The sequence below is a fragment of the Cydia splendana genome, chromosome 2, assembly GCF_910591565.1.
Source record: "Cydia splendana chromosome 2, ilCydSple1.2, whole genome shotgun sequence".
In the NCBI taxonomy this organism is placed as follows: domain Eukaryota; kingdom Metazoa; phylum Arthropoda; class Insecta; order Lepidoptera; family Tortricidae; genus Cydia; species Cydia splendana.
The window spans coordinates 31160409-31177348 of record NC_085961.1 but is presented as its reverse complement, the minus strand read 5'-3'; the positions used below and the strand labels follow the sequence as shown (position 1 = coordinate 31177348).

The 16940-nt window shown below is 40.0% G+C and overlaps 1 protein-coding gene across 2 annotated transcripts; it reads left to right on the top strand.

Annotated features, from left to right (window-relative positions):
- The first annotated feature begins 2367 nt into the window (after window positions 1-2367).
- On the top strand, window positions 2368-15324 carry LOC134806148 (zinc finger protein 696-like). 2 transcript variants are annotated; one of them, XM_063779433.1, is made up of 11 exons: window positions 2368-2872; window positions 5155-5279; window positions 7705-7837; window positions 8105-8272; window positions 8591-8722; window positions 9970-10196; window positions 10566-10634; window positions 11142-11345; window positions 12081-12158; window positions 12906-13033; window positions 13359-15324. In XM_063779433.1, coding segments are annotated over exons 1-11 (1629 nt in total). In that variant the 5' UTR covers window positions 2368-2508; the 3' UTR covers window positions 13360-15324. The 2 variants fall into 2 exon arrangements, with proteins under 2 accessions (XP_063635503.1, XP_063635504.1); XM_063779434.1 differs by lacking the exon at window positions 10566-10634.
- Window positions 15325-16940: the final 1616 nt, after the last annotated feature.

Sequence of the window (16940 nt, the reverse complement as noted above, 5' to 3'; positions counted from 1 at the left end):
TACTTAATTTAGTTGTTCTAAATGCCACCATTCAAATTACGGCACCTATGTATTAAAACTGCACGAGGCCATACGCTTGGCGGGGAACAGAACCATATGGAGGAACCTGGTCTTCAACAGAAGGATATGATGTCACGATCCTAAGTATTGAGGGACCGACTGAAGAAGAAAAGCTGTTACTAGTAGGCGTAGGTACTGGACCATGAACATGGTCGATCGTCAGGAACGTGGTCCGCCGTAACGTCTGTCAACAACCAGTGAGAGAGATAGAGAGACAGATATGCTGACGTGTAAAAGTGCCCTTGTGACCTATTTGCTGAATAAAGGTGGATGTTGATGTTGACAGAACCAGAGGGTCTACTGCGAACCATGTTCGACGTGTTGCCTCTCTGTCACACTTACGTACGAATTTACAAGTGCGACAAAGAGGCAACATGTCGAAAGTTAACACGATAAAGTTCTATTTTTCTTTTATTATCAATGTGTTTTTTTATTATTATAACAGTGCATAAATGTGTCTGTAAAGTTTAAGGATTTTGGATTTCAATTTTGCCAATTATTTATTCTGTATTGGCTCTCATTTCACCAGTTTAAAGTATTTAAACATGCCGAAATAAATACATACCTATTTATATAAACTTACTTAAGTACGTAATAAGAATTGTGTAACACTGACTCTCATCGTGCCGACATCATGGTCACCCTAATGAGTTTGACAATGTTGTCTTGTATTTTTATCGCAAAATGTATTAATTGTGGCTTCCTTGTGAAGCAATATTCCACAATTAGAAATTCTTTCACTCCCACAACCTATAACGCAACATTTATTCACCATTTTTAAGAAATTTTGCATTCACGTGTTTTGATAACATGTCATCTCGTTAGGGATACCAATTAACATTCAAAGTTTCTACATTGTCTACCATACCAAAATTAATGTTTTTTTTGTTGTGCACATGCTTGGTTAAATCAGTTAATAATATTGACATCATACTTATTTACAAATTTCTTGAAAGATATCAGTACCTTACTCTGAATATAGCACTTAAATAATATAAAAAGGTATTTAATTTCAGTAGTATATTGATATAAATACTACCACAATGGTATATTTTTAACATTGGCAACATGTGCGAGTGAGACACCGCGACCCACCTTTGCTATCTCAAGTGGACCGTTTTCTCTAGTCTGGTACGGACGTCTTTCTGACTCGGTGATAAAGTTCAATTTAGTATGGCAAAAAAAGTGACAGTGCAGTCCATCTTATAAGTCCATGCCCCGGACTTCAAGGATAATCCGAACTATCCGAAGATGATCGAATTTATTTCACATCTTAAGCCCCCATTCTCACGAGAGCTTTTTCGACGCGCGTTAAAAAAGCGCTTGAATCTGTCCGTACAGTCTGGCAAAAAAGAGTAGAAATTAAAAAGTGGCAACACTGTAGTGTTGTCCCTTTCAAACCAATTTATACAAGAAAACGGGACGACACTACAGTGTTGCCACTTTTTAATTTCTACCGTTTTTTGCCAGACTGTACTCTAAATTCGATTTAACGACTAAGGCTTAAAGTCGAAAATCCAACAACGCTTGATAAAAAGCGCCACCGCTGTCGTGTGAATAAATCTGAGGAATAAATACACATGTATCCATTTGTCTCATTCAAACGCTTTTTTAAGGCGCGTTGTAAAAGCGCCGCAGGCCAGTCCAAGGGACGCAGCCATGCGGAGAATGAGATAGCAATATCACTTGCTCCCCCTAACGTATAAATGCGTCCCCCAGACTGGCCACGCTGGCCCAATATGTACAGTACAGGGGCCTTTACAATGTAATATGCGCATACGAGCAAAACACGTACAATATTTGTATACAATACTGTATTTTATTAGTTGCATAATGCATTTCTGGATGTTGAACGCATTTTAATAACTGAGGGCCTACCGCGAACCACGTTCGATGTATTGTCTCCTTGTCACACTTACGTACGAATGTATAAGTGCGACAGAGAGGCAACATGTCAAACGTGGTTCGCGGTAGACCCCCTGTCATTCGGTAGCCGTCAGAACCGTTCGGAATATACAACTTATATATATAATCATGTAATCATGTATATAATACATATAATATTTCAAAGGTTTTGATGAACCGCTTTAATGTTTTTGTCAATTTCAACTAATTCAATTTGTTCTAAGAATAGTTCATGAATAGTTTATCATATGCTTCCATGTATACCTTTACGAACGACTTGTTTGACCAGTTTTACAATTTAACAAGCGACTTGACGTTTGTAACTACTTCAGAACGTACTTTGCATCGCAAAATTGATGTTTCTATTTATCTGCTATAAAATAAAAATGTATATTTCTTTATTATCATGTCACTTATACATATCTAAATGTGTTTCTTATTCAAACCTAAATTAAAAGCAGGCGTTCCTTCCTTTACCGTGAACAATATAATGAAAATTTTATAAAAGCATCAACAATAACCTCTAAGTTTTTGTTATGAAATATGGAATCGCAAGTTTGTGTTCACTGCCTCAACAAGAAGGCTATAAACTCGACGACTAATCGGTTGGTGACGGAAAGCTGTGGACATGTGAAGTGTATGGACTGTCTGTTACATGAGACGACGGGTTGCGTTGCGTGCGCTGCGGAGAGCAGCCCCAAAGAGTCCGAGGACACTCCGGAGCCCAGCGAGGGGCCGCCCTCGGACGGCGACACTGCCGAGCCCGAGCCGGTCCGCACGGAGTTCCCTCTCCAACATTTCCTGCTAGGGAGGGAGGAGGATGAGAAAGAGTCTCGGGCAGAATACTGTTATGACAAGACTGAGAAGAAGAAGAAGCTGGAGACCTCGCACATTAGGGTAGAAACAGGTGTGTATGATCTCATAGGCATGCTCTAGAAATCGCTCATAATCGCTCAGCTGGTTTAGAGAAATGTAAGAGCATTCTTTGTAGCCAATTATGTTTACATAAGACACTAACCCCCTTATTCATAAACATCTACTAAAGTTGACAAGCCGCTAATAATCGTTTGTCCCTTTCCATTATACCAATACGTTGGAAAGGGTCAAAAGATTATTATCGGCTTGACAACTTTAGTAAACATTTATGAATAAGCGGGTTAGTCATTATGTGTGTAATAATGTCTATTTAAGTGTAAATTTTGTAGTTTTTGAGTATTACTGGTGAATCAATCTTGTGAAATGATGGCACTTTAGCTGGCATGGTCTGTTTGTCCAGTAAAGGCCTCCTTATGTCTCTTCCATTCCCTTTGGCCTAAAGCCACTCTGCTCCAGCTAGACGTGCGCGCCGCCGCCATTAGGAGTCAGCGCGCCGCCGCCGCCGCCGGTAGTTTAAAATTCGCGCCGAGACAAAACCCGCAAGGGACTACAAATTTAAAATCAATGGACATAAAGCGCGTGCAACGTGCCTAGCTTTTGCGTTTAGACTGTTTGGTTTTTTTAATTCATTGCTTGGTTTATTTTAACCCGTAAATCGATAACGTCCACTATACTGGACATCCCAAGAAAAAAAATCTGCACCAAATATAGCGATAATTTCCTGATAGCGTACTTTCACTACCAGGAAACTACTTGAAAGTAAATAAAAAATTGGGAAGTTAGGAACCAATATGAACATAATCTTTTTGCCAAAGTCCTACAGAACGCAGAACTTGCAAGGAAGCATCCAACAGACTGATATTTTTACCATATTTATGCAGCATTAAAACATATAATAGATTACTGTTTCTTATATAGCAGTATGATTTACTTAAAAATGTGTTGTATTTATGGATAAAACACGTGTAAAAAGTGTAATGTCCAGTATTTTGATCGCTGTCGATTACACGGCACTTTTGCTAAGTCCAGCATGTTGGACATTGCCAAGTATGGGAAGAGTAGAATTATTAAATTTTCTGGCAGTTTTTGTCGTATACAATTAAATAGAGGTCACATCCGCAGGAAAAAAAAAGTTACATATTTTAATCTATTTGGTTCATTAAGTTGTAATACGGCAAGTATACTTGCCGTATTACAACTCGGACGGATTCGTATGGATGGATTTGTTTTCGGATGTAAACTGGTGATAATATAAAGTTATATAAGTTTTTATACAATATTTATATTTTTTTGTTTAATGGTTCAATAAATATTATTTTCTTAAACAAAAATAAAACAAATCCACACAGAAACAGGAAACAAACACACACACACACCACATCCACAAAATCCGTTTCCGTATTTTAATCTATTTGGTTCATTAAGTTGTAATAAGTACGGCAAACGGCAAGTACAGATTACAACTTAATGAACCAAATAGATTAATGTGGATTTATTTTCATCAAGAGACGGACCCGATTTCATTTGTGAAATTTCTTACACAAATGTTGATAAAAGTGCATACATTATTGTAAAAACCATTGCTGAGATATTACTACTGCATCCTACGATACCCAGCTAAGTTTGATTTAATGTTTAATAAACCACGTCAATGACTGGTAATATTTTACCACCTACCTACGAGCTATAAAGTTATTGCAAAAATATAAAAAGAATTGGTTTTACTTAAATTCATTACATAAGTTGGCATTGTCAGCAAGTGTATTTCTAATTAAAAAATGCAATTATTCTATAATTGTTACAAAAAAACATGAATTGGACTAAAAAACCTCACGCACATAAAGTACTGTACCTATAGGTACTCGGCAGTGACCAAAATACTGGACGTCTTTTCATACGGGGCGTATCTTTTTATTTACACCGTACCTGGCAACGTCCAACATACTTAACATACCTACGTGTTTTTTCGAAACTGTCTGTATGAAATGTCCAATGTAAAGTAAACCCTAAATGGCTCAATAATGAATGTCCGTGACTGTACCATGTCATCATTCCATCTCATTAAGGGTTTCTTCTGTTATCTTTTCTCAACTGTGGGGTACCATTTTGTGACTTGTTGCATGGATATCACCAAAGTGCCAGATAAACAAGGAACTGTCAAAAATGATTTTGGGATACCCTTTTATTGCTGAGTGCACTTGTTTTCATTTGCAAACCTGTCAAGTACTTGTCAAGGCCTTTTCAAGAACTGTAAGCACACATTTATAAAAGTGTATAAAAAGGTGTCATTGTATATTTGTAATAAAATTTCAGATGGGAATCGGAGGTGTTACTTCTGTACAGCATGCAAGAGGAAGTTCCATGCTCGGAGTCAGGTATCTTACCATGCCTACTGCAATGGACAACAGAAGCCCTACCAGTGTCCCGAGTGCAACAAGGTAGGTGCACATGATGGACTGTAAATTTTTGACTGAGCTTTAGCGAAGGTCTCCATTTCAGCTTGGGTCAAAATGCTTTTATATGCTATCTACCTATCTACCCTAGAGGGCACAAAAGAAACAGAGGCAGGCAGTTTAAAAGATGGTTCAATGAAATCCAAAACATGGCTGGAAGGACAAAAACAAAAACATGGACCAGATTAGTTCATAACTAGTGGCTCTGTGAGCTGTAGACCTCGCGAGCAGAGCTTTAAATAACATGGTGCTAAGAGCTTTAAATATAGTAAATTAAAAAAAACAATACGAAAATGTGTAAAAAAATACAAAAAGTTATAATATCCCAGCATACAATTACTGGGGATCGAACCCAGCCCCTCTGTGCAAACAGAAAAAGCGAATGTTTACAAACTGAGCCAAATAGTTCTTAGATCGGTTGACGAAATTTAGCTACTCCTTCTCAAATTAAAATTAGTTAGTCTCAATACCTCCGAAACCAGCGAAATAAATTTTCTGAATTTTTGGCCATTTAATCTATAAACATACTCGTATCTCAAAAAGAAAACACTCGTATGGTACCGATACCACTATTTGTTTAGGCGCGAGCTATCACGACTCCGCCATTTTAAAAAAATTCAAAAAACCGGACGGACAAAAAAAAATTATTTAGACATAGAATCCAGTCACAAAATTTCACGAGATTCGGTTAAGAATTGCGACCTGTAGAGGAGAACATCCGGACATACAAAAGCAAAATGCTCCAGTCGAAACGTAGACCTTCGCTACGCTCCGGTCAATAAGGAAGAGTGGAGAAGATTGGGGGAGGCCCAAAGGCACACAGAAGCGGTTACCGTAGAATGTAGATTAAGGAAAACTGTAGATATAGTATAAAAAATGTACCTATTCTGAAATATTTATAAATAAATAAATAAATACCTATCTACAGGTCAGAATTCTAAACCGATTCTCATGAAATTTTGTGAGCAGGTTTGATGATTCAATATAAATTTTTGTTAATCCAGTTTTTGGATTGTTTTTAAAATGATGGAGCCATACATTTATTCAGTTTTAAGCTATTCTCGCGAGGTCTACAGCTCACAGAGCCATGAGAGCCACTAGTATTGATATGACTGGACAAATCTGGAAGTGTTGTGTAGTGTAATGTGTATGAAGAGATTTGGAGCTAGCCTAATTTACCTAAATATTACAATAGAAGTATTTTCTCAAGTTGATTCTGTTAATCAATCATATCCTGTTCAAAGTTTTTGATACAAGCTTTTATCTTGAGCACTGATCCTGAGATATAGAGATAAGTCAACAAGCCCAAGCTCAATGGGGTTGCATTGTGTGTTATAAAATAATAATATAATAAATAACAGGCCCCTCTCTCCGGCTTGCCTTCATTGGCCGGCTGGAGTGAACACTGCGCAGGGGCCGCAGGACTCTCACCTCTGGCTTGCCTTAACCGGCCGTCCAGAGTGGGGTGTCAGAGCTATATGCTCGCAGGGCGGAAGTGAAATTTGCCTAAGACGCGAGTTGGCACAGTGGCTGTTTACAGCCACTGGGTAGAAAGCGGTGTACACCTCTCCACGCCCTGAGCCGCTCACGTGATGTTGTCCCCTTGTCGCTCCGTGCGAACGGCCGTTTTTGGGGACCCATATTGTGAGTTGGCGAGTCACCACCTGGCCCATTTTTTTTTCATGTTTTTTAACATATGAGCGGGGCAGGTGCCATAGTCTCTTCCATAGTCCCAGTTACCAGTCCATTAGCAGTTCAACCCAATAGCCCAGTTCTTTTTGTTTCTTTTTCTTGCAATAGTCCTACACTAACCGGGGCTTGTCCTTGGGTGCACTACTATAGTGCAAACAGGGATAATCGTCGGTTGGTGTCACATTACATTTAGAGTAAATTGTCTTATTACAAGGGGCCTCTACGTGTTGGCTTCCGTCCGGGACCCCATGTTCCCGAGAATTTGTAATCAGACAGACATAATAATAAATAATAATAATTAAGCCTATATACGTCCCACTGTTGGGCACAGGCCTCCTCTCATGCGCGAGAGGGCTTGGGCTATAGTCCCCACGCTAGCCCAAACCCAATGCGGATTGGGGACTTCACATACACCTTTGAATCTCTTCACAGATGTATGCAGGTTTCCTCACATAATGAGAGTCATTAATGTCCTTAGACCACCCAATGTTAGTCTACATCATCAGTTGAGCTTGATTATACTATAATTAAGATAAGATATTGCATTTTTGCCAAAGCTTTACATATGCTTATGTCAGGTATGTAAAATTTCAGTAGGTATAATCATTTGGACCAACTTCAGTATCTAAATCTCTAAATTAAGAGAGAAGTTTCTATACTTTAGTACTATTACTTACTCTGTGCTCCTATACATATAGAACAAAACCTGTTGTTCCAGAGTTTCGCGTCCCATTCCCACTTCAAGTACCACATGCGGGTGCACCGCAACGAGCGCACGTACGCGTGCGAGCTGTGCGGCGAGAGCTTCTTCCAGATGTCCAAGCTGCAGCGACACAAGCTCAAGCACACCAGTCAGTAGCTTTACGGGCCTATGTTGAAGCTGAAGACACTGATGTCCTTAACTTTCACCTGCCTTTGGCTGAGGCGACGATGAACGGAGATGAGAGACGTGCGGCAATTAACCAATAGCATTGATTATATTTGTTATCCTATATTACCGCGTGTCTCCTCTTATCTCCGCCTCAGTAGAAAGGAAGCCTTAGAATTTGACTTAGTTTTTTTAGACTGTCTTATACAGGAATGAAGAAGTCTTTATAAAATATGTATATGTTTTGCAGAGGAGAAGAAATACCCCTGCCCAGAGTGCAGCAAAGCGTTCAACAACCTAACAGCGCTGCGCAAGCACGCGCTCACTCACTCCGACGAGCGGCCGTACGGCTGCGAGACGTGTGGCCGACGATTCCGGGACTCTAGCAACTATCGCAAACACGTCGCCAAACATAACGGTAACCATAAAAAAACAACTGGCTAAATAATGTGGAACATAAAAGACCTGACTTCAAAAGTATTATTATAAACTTGAAGTAAACTAAACAAAAATCTGGCACATTGCTGTAAAACTAGTGCGTAAAGGATTTAAGGATTTGTAACGAAAAAAACCTTAAAGCTTCTACTAAAATAAGCAACAAGTCTCTGATCATACATGAGGATGACTCTCAAACCTTTTGAGCTGTTTTATCAGCCATATACGTTTTGTCGTCATTTTTTAAGGTCATCACTTTGTATATGCAGGATGTAATGAATGTATGAATGATTGTGGCCAGGTACCGGGTGCGGGCGCTCGTGCTCGTGCGGCTCGTGCGGGCGGCGCCGCGCGCGGCCGCACTCGTGCCCGCGCTGCCCGCAGGCCTTCCACGCCAGGAAGGACATGCGCCGCCACGCCGCCGTGCACGACGGTCAGAGTTACCTCTACTACTCCCTACAGTGCCTTCACATCAATAGGTTTCCCAAATATCACTACACATTGCCCTAATGAGTTTCTTATTAGGATGGTTTATAAGGGATGGGGATTATTATTAATATATTAAGGCACGTATTTAACCGGTCAACTAATTAATCGAATTTGGGTAGTTTAAAAAACTAGAAATGGGTACCAAAATTAATAGTTTGGCAACAAAAACGGAGCCTTAAAATATATCAATATGAGTTGTATTTTAATGCCGTTACAGCTTTTGTTTATTTTTAGGCAGGTACCAAATATTTATTTGGCAACTGAATTATTATATTGGCGACTATTTATGAAGCACATTTTAAAAAGAAAACGGCTATCTATTAATTTAAAGATGAAGTTCTTTTAAAATATTTTGTTTGGCCACTACACGGTCAACCTAACACGCTCCTCCTCGCTTTGCTCGTCGTCGCACCTATCTGTTGACTCTAGCAGAACACAGTGGTAACTATTGAAAATAGTAATTAAAAATTTAAAGATCTAATGGTATAATGGCCATTAGGCGTTTCATGATTAGAAATTTCGATCATAATTATACTGACCATTACGTATTGGTAAATTAATTTGAGGTGTTTTGTGTAAAGAGTGACCAATATTCATTAAATTTAACTGCTTTCGTGTTAAAATACTACCTAGCTGAAACGACATGCTCAGTTATGACTATAGTTGATTACTGTGGAGTGAACAACTAGATGACAACTAAATTTTATGATTGCTTTACAATATTAGTTGCCAATTTATTATTTTAGTCGCCAACCTATCATTTTAAGTTCCCTATAATTTTTTTGGGTGGCTTGATTTTGCTGCCAGTTTTTTTAATAATATGATGCTTATATTTGAGGCTAATATATTTTTTTTGGCGCTAAAATATTCATGCACAGGCAAATTATATTATTATATGCCCAATGAAAGTTCCTATTTAATATTTTAGTTGCCCGGTTAATAATAAGCCATATATTAACTTAATTGGTCGTCGTTTGGGGTACGTACTTCCAGTGGTCTTGGACTGCAGGTCTCAAGATCATATTCTTGAAAAAAATGTCATAAACGCCACCAATATTCCATGTATTGACAAACGAATTGACAGCTTTGTGTTACTAAACGGCGCTTCGCTCGCATTCGCCATCTCCTGTTTTTCAATCTTTGTAGTACCTATCGTTGGAGATTCATTTTAAAAAACATTTCTCATGACAGATTCGAAGCCATTCCGCTGCCGTGTATGCAGCCGCCGCTTCCGCCGCAAAGACAACCTGGAGCGTCACATCCGCAACACCCACCCCGCCGAGCCTCCCGCCGACGCCGTATTAGTCGAGCCCGCCGACCGCGGTAAACACGCCGACGAGAAGACCAAGCTGCAGAGCCTGAATCCACTTCCGCCGCTACCGCAGGAGCTGATACAGAAGCACCTGCACGAGGACAAGGTGAGACATCAGTTATAACAACCTAGAGCTCCACAAGTAGATAGAACGCCGAGTCCGCCGCCGCGCCGGCATCATACTCGAACCCGCCCATCACTTTATTTTGCTCCGTGTAAAAAATGTCCGTCAGAGATGCCGAAAGAAGTTGAATAAACTTAGAAAATAATTTAAATTGATATCGATCTATTTTGAGTAAGTAATAAAAAAAAAACAAAATCAAAATATATTTATTTCAAGAAATTAGTATTCCAAGAGAGGCAATACAGTGATAATAAGTTTTGAGTTTTGTAAGATACACACATACACATGTGTGTATACGGTTATGAAAGTGTGAGCTGCCTGTTTATAATGTGTATGTGTTGTTTGTGGCAGGCCAATCAACGGCCGCCGCCCATCGACGACAGCAAGTTCACCAAGCTCGCCGTCAAGCTGGAACTGCAGGTACCATCGCCCACAATGTTAACTAACAGTTTGTAAACCTTATTACAACGGCATAAGGTCCACCGATGACCTGTCCAAGAGTGTTGCTGTTTGTACATACATAATAGATACACACGCCCGCACAGCTGTTTGGCACCTCACCGAATTGTGAAACCACCTTTTCACGACTACTGTTAGGGCCGATACAGACAGACTGCGACCCGAATACAATTTGTATGGGAACTGCACGCCGAAATCGCAGTTCCATATAAGTTGCAGTCGGGTTGCAGTCAGTCTGTACCGGCCCTTACCTATCATAGAATGTACGCCGTATGTACAGCGACCTCTTCTGTCAAACTCAAGGAACGAATTTATGACTTACTTTCTAGACAAGTTCAATAATTCATCATAATATGTATGTTTTTTTTTTAATTAATTATACAACACTTTAATGTACTATAATGAATTTGACCGATCCCGTGTCGAAAGACTTGAAGGAAATGTTTAATATTTCGTCATCGATTTTAGGTCAAGAAGTTACCTGAAGACAAACATCCAGAGAAGCCGCCGGACCCGGTGGAACTGAAGACAGAAAAAGTGGAGCACGCCAAAGAACAGAGGAGCATAGCGGAGATCCTGGCGGCCAACACCGCGCGGCAGAGCGTCATCACCTCCGTGCGCCGCGCGCGCGCGCCGCCCGAGCCCAGCGAGTACGTGCACAAGATACGGAAGGTGTGTACCCTTACACTAGGAGCTCTGTCACCTGTACACCTCGCGAGTTTGTCTTTGCATACTTGCATAGCTTAATAGGGGATATTACTGCAATGTTCTGCCGCCAGAGTGCAGCACTACCGCCTCTAGTAAACTCATAGAGTAACTTATACATACTGTGCTTTAAAATGTTTTTTGACAAGTTTTCACAGACAATAAAATATGACATTGATGCATCAAGGCGGTTTGTTAACAAGGGCCTACCGCGAAACGCGAAAATCGAAATTTAGTTATCTGCCTCTTTATCGCTCGAATATGCAAGAGTGATAGAGGCAGAAACCGAACTTTCGATTGTCGTGTTTCACGGTAGGCCATGTGATTGACCTAGTGACGCATGATGTGTCATTGATGATGTCAATGAGGTTTGTTTACTGTATGTGCTAGTGGTGCTACCTACGCAGAGCTTTGCCTAATATTCCCTATTGACACTGAATAAACGTGTTAACGTATGGTTCCGCCATTTTGAAAAGTACTCAAAAGCCGAAATTAACAAAAAAATTATTATCGTACCTGCTTACAAAATACCACATAATATACCTAATATATCGGTTCAAACATGCGGTCTGTAGACGTGAACAGCTAGACATATCAAAGCTTTGTTGCCCTATCTGAAACCGAGCTCTTCGCTCGCTCGGTCAGTAAACATATTTATTATTATAATGTTTTGAATTGTATTGTGTGCTATATGCATGGCAGGCCAACCGGCGGCTGCCCGCGCTGCTGCCGCCCATCGACGAGAGCAAGTTCGCCAAGCTCGCCAACCTTGACCTGCAGGTAATTATCAATTAATTATCAACAATGGACTAATATCTTTTATCAAAAAAATAATTTACTTTACAAAAAAATTACATGGTTTTATGACATCGGTTACACGCTAATTCTTGCGTCAGTTCAGTCCATCATTCTGGTCAGAATTACGAGAGAAATATCGTGTAACATTCGGACTCATGGACTGATGGTCTGGACTGATGAAAATTTAATATTTTAGATAATATTCGTCAGTCCATTTTGAATCGTGTAACCTGTTTGTGTCATTCTCGCGTCAGTCACCATATTAGACAAGACTAAATGACTGTGTTGCGTTCTGTGTCCAAAGGTTGTTAAAAACTAGCCTAGCAAATCCTTTATAATTTCAGGATTTTCTACACAAAACAGAACTTGGCACCCATATAGATCTCAATTCTTTTGTCGGCGAGTCAACAACGACACATATTCTTAATATTGAACTTGGCTCTCATTTCACATTTATGTTTTTGTTGGGATTCATCATAACAGCCCGGTCTTTTTCCAGAAGAGAAAGAAACAACCAAAAAATTTAGATCCTCCTTTGAACCTTTGAAATCTTTAATCTTGTCAGCAAAATAAAAAGTCACAAATTATGTCGGTTCTAATTGTTTTTTGTGTTGGAACTAGACAAACAGAGGTTGTTTATATGAGTCAATCGATAAATTTTAATCCGGATGACTTAGGCTAGTTTTTAACCGAATGAAAGGGAAGTTATAACTTTATTTGATATTGTAGAACAATCTGGACGTAGGCGCGCCGCCGGAGAAGTTCCGAGAACTGTACAAGAAGATCCTGTACGAGCGCTCCGAGAAGGACGCGCTGGAGGAGCAGCACTGGAAGAAGAAGAAGCTGAACATCAACTGGTCAGTTTCTTTACTCACGCCAAACAGCCTGCCTTCCACTAATTGCTTCCTTGGGAACTCTCGCAACTAGACTCGGTGTACGGGCGGGGCGTCAGCGTACACCGAACATGCGCGTTATTAGGACTCTTTCCGTGGAGGCTAATGGTTCAACGAAATTGCGCCCGTGCGCATTGGGTGGCCTGCAATCTTGTGGCCCGCATGGGAAACAGTTGACAGTTCGTGTTATTAAAATATTACATTTCACTCATGTTCCCTGTTGGCAGTGCAACTGATATTTAATATCGGCTCGAATAGTAAGTAAACATTTTTATTTTTATTGTTCCAGATATTCGACTACTTGAGAAGGCTGATTTGTAAAGATAAGTAGGTACTTTAAATGCATATTAATCTTGTTCTACAGTTTAAGCTCATACTTATCTTCGTAATAAGTCTCGACTATATTTAAACAATATCTCGCGTTAATTTCTTGTTAGACGGCTCAATTTTTGGACATACTGTGGCTTCACAATTAACTGCGATGAGGATGCACTTTTTGAACAAGACTGGAGACACACAACATTCGTTTCAGCCCCATAATATGTATAAAGAAAATACATATAATTATTTAACGTTACACTATGAACAACACGGTATACAATAAATAAAAACATCAAGATCTCCAAATCAAATCTATACTGCCCATCAGACACGAGTAAGTATTCTTTTATAATAATGGTTTCTGAATTTTTACTGTTGTTTTTTTAGATTAGCGTACTTTGAGTATTCCAGATATACCGGAACCTATACGGAAATATAGTGACCGTCGTGTACCCCAAGCAGATAATATCGAAATTGCGTTGAGATTCGCTTTTGAAATATAATGTATATAAGTCAAGAGCCAGCTATTTAGTAAGTGCCACGTCCGAAGTCGTCTAACAAGACGTCAAGTCGTCTAATAAGAGTAGCGATACTGCCTTCTGTCTTTAACTATGGTGTGTTGTCAGTAGTATACCGTTGAGTGGAGCTGTTTGGAATCCGCGTTACTTTCGAACGAAGGAGGTAGCGTAGTACCTACAGTGGAAACAAGATGTTAGACCGTTTTAATAAAGCATTTGTTTAAGATGGTATATAATATTTGTGTATTAAAAGAAAGTATTCTTAAGACTTTAAATAGCGTCGCATCGTGGTTTACAAATAGCTCAATTTTACGGTAATATATACTGTCTAGGAATTTGATTTCTGTGCTATTTCTTAACTTGTCTATCTACTTATATAAAAGTCGCTAGGGATGTTATATTAGAGGGCGGATTCTATTTTTTGTGGAGTTTTTCGTCAGATTTAAATTGATTCAGGTGGACAGATAGTTCTCTAATTTCTCTATTCTGTACAATATAAGAGCAATTTCACCGTATGTTATAAAAGTCTTCCTCTGAGTTACGAAAATGTATGGTATTTTCTTAGCTCGACGGAAAATTACATACATTTTTCGGGCCAAGTAGGTAGTGATTTGGTAGGAGCTCTTCAAAGCAGCCAAATTTTATCCATATGGAACGAGAAAAAAATGGCTCATTATTGTTACTGTGGCAAGGAACGAAGTAGCACAGATGTCAAATTCCTTGTATTGATAGTTGTAGTGATGGACTACAGCAAAGGGAATGTAATAACTAACTAAAGTGATATTTTAAAACTTGTAATTATTGAGAATAAGTCAGCGACGTAGCTATCGGCGAATTAGGTGCTTTTTCATATAAACTTTTTATATTACATTGATATGAATTAGTAAAAGAAAAAAACTCTTATTGTGAATTGAAAGAGATTGCTAGTAAGATGAAGAAGTGAGTTTACTAACAGAGACTGTGAACTAGCGAATTAAATTGTAATCCCTTATGGCCGGGCCAGCACCACGCCGAGTCGGGACTCGGGACAGGTTCGTGGCTCTGCCTCGTTTGCCAGCATTAGAATAAGGATAAACAATCTTGACGTGTATTTATATTGAAAAACACGTTTCAAAATAATTTACACCAAATATGTAACAATTATACATATAGCAAGGATATATATTTACATTCTTTTGGTTTCATAAGTAAAAATTACTATTTTTTTACAGCATTTTTCAATACAAAGACATGTCAAGATTGTTTATCCTTTTTCTAATGCTAAACAAAATCGAGGTAAGTATAATGAAGTGTGTTGTTATGTTAATGTTAAACGTGTTGTTAGTTTGCTTGTCTCCTTTTTATCTGTATCTTCATTTACGTCTTGCACCTACAACGTTTGCTTTTGCCACCAATAAGTTTAGTGATTTCTGATTTTGTGATCTTAGTCTACATAGGGCCAGTTGCACCAACCACATTTGACAGACTTTACTTTACTATGAAACTTTCCATACATAAAAATTTTGCGAACTCTTTAACGATACGAACAGTTTGGTGCAACCGACCCATAGTCTTTGCGATATAAATAAAAGTTTAAAAGACTATATCTTCAAATCTCAGGCAAACTCTTCCAATAACTATTAACCATTTATCATATTTAAACTTGTCCAAGACATTTAAATTTGTCCTAGGCTAAGGTAGGGTGTATAATATTTTATAATTTTTATTTTTACCAATACATATTTATATTGTGAGCATATAAAATAATCTTGAAAAATATTTTTGTAATTAATTTTATGATTTTTCTGGCAGAATCGATTTTAACTAAGAAGTTTCTTGCCCCATATTTGACATGTATATTTAGATGTATGTAAACGTAAAACCTGACCAGGAATATATGATCACGCGCCATGTTGCGGAATTTCACTGGAACTAATTTTTTTCATACTATTTTATTATAATTAATGCGATGGTCTCAAACAATGAATGAGAACGTCATGCGCGCCTACTATGGGGCTACAGAGGGGGGAACCGACTTATGCGCGTACCGTGTCCGAATGCTTCCACTGTTTCAGGCCCTCGAACCAACCATCGACGTGACTGCGCAACGGCTATCGGATCAGGTGCGAGTCATCCAGCGGCTAAAGCGGTTGGATGACTCGACACTTGATCGGCTTCGCCTGGAGGCTCTCTCTACTCGCGCAGCTTCCACCTCGGTGCGAGACCCGCCCGCCACATCGCCGGACCCGGTGCCGGCACCCGACCAGGCACCGGAGGCGCCGCGGGTAGATCTCTGTGCCGACGAGGAGGAGTTCGCGCAGAGTGTGAGTAGTACAGCCAATGAGCAACTGAGGAGGACTTTGGATGAGGCGATTACGCAGTATCGCTCCACACCCAATACTAGGCCACGATTACCACGTTTGCCTATGAATAGACACAATCTAGCGCTAATGGGAGCCCTAAACGCTTTACTAGAGCCATATTTGCGGACTAGTAAAGATTTAGATGATACGCACGCGATCATGTATTGCGGAGCCATCGCGGCGTGCCGTGTTGCACGAGTCAAGTTTCCGGACTCTGAACGTGCACCTAGGACCGCCGGGGGTGCCCCCGCATGGCAAATACGGATCGAGCGACGTATCAGCTCTTTTAGGACTCTTATCGCAAAGCTGATCTGCTTCAGGGGGGGCAACAATCGCCCCCGAGTAATGCGCTTTGTAAACCAGGCATTCGCGGGGACGGATATCAGGCCCCGCGACTACATGGCCAACATTACGGAGCGCATCGACTTTCTAAAGCAGAAAGTCTATGCATGGGCAAACCGTATTCGCCGCTACAGAGAGCGTGTGGACCGATTCCAGCAGAACCGTCTTTTCCAGAGTGACCAAAGGAAGATGTACCGAAAGTGGGAGGAAACCAACCCTCGTGCGTCCGACTCGCAGCCACCGGAGGCTACTGTCATGAATGACTTCTGGCGTAGCATCTGGTCAGTGCCTGTCGGACACACCGAGGGGAGTTGGATGAGTGTTGTCGAGCGTGAGTGCGAGTCCATC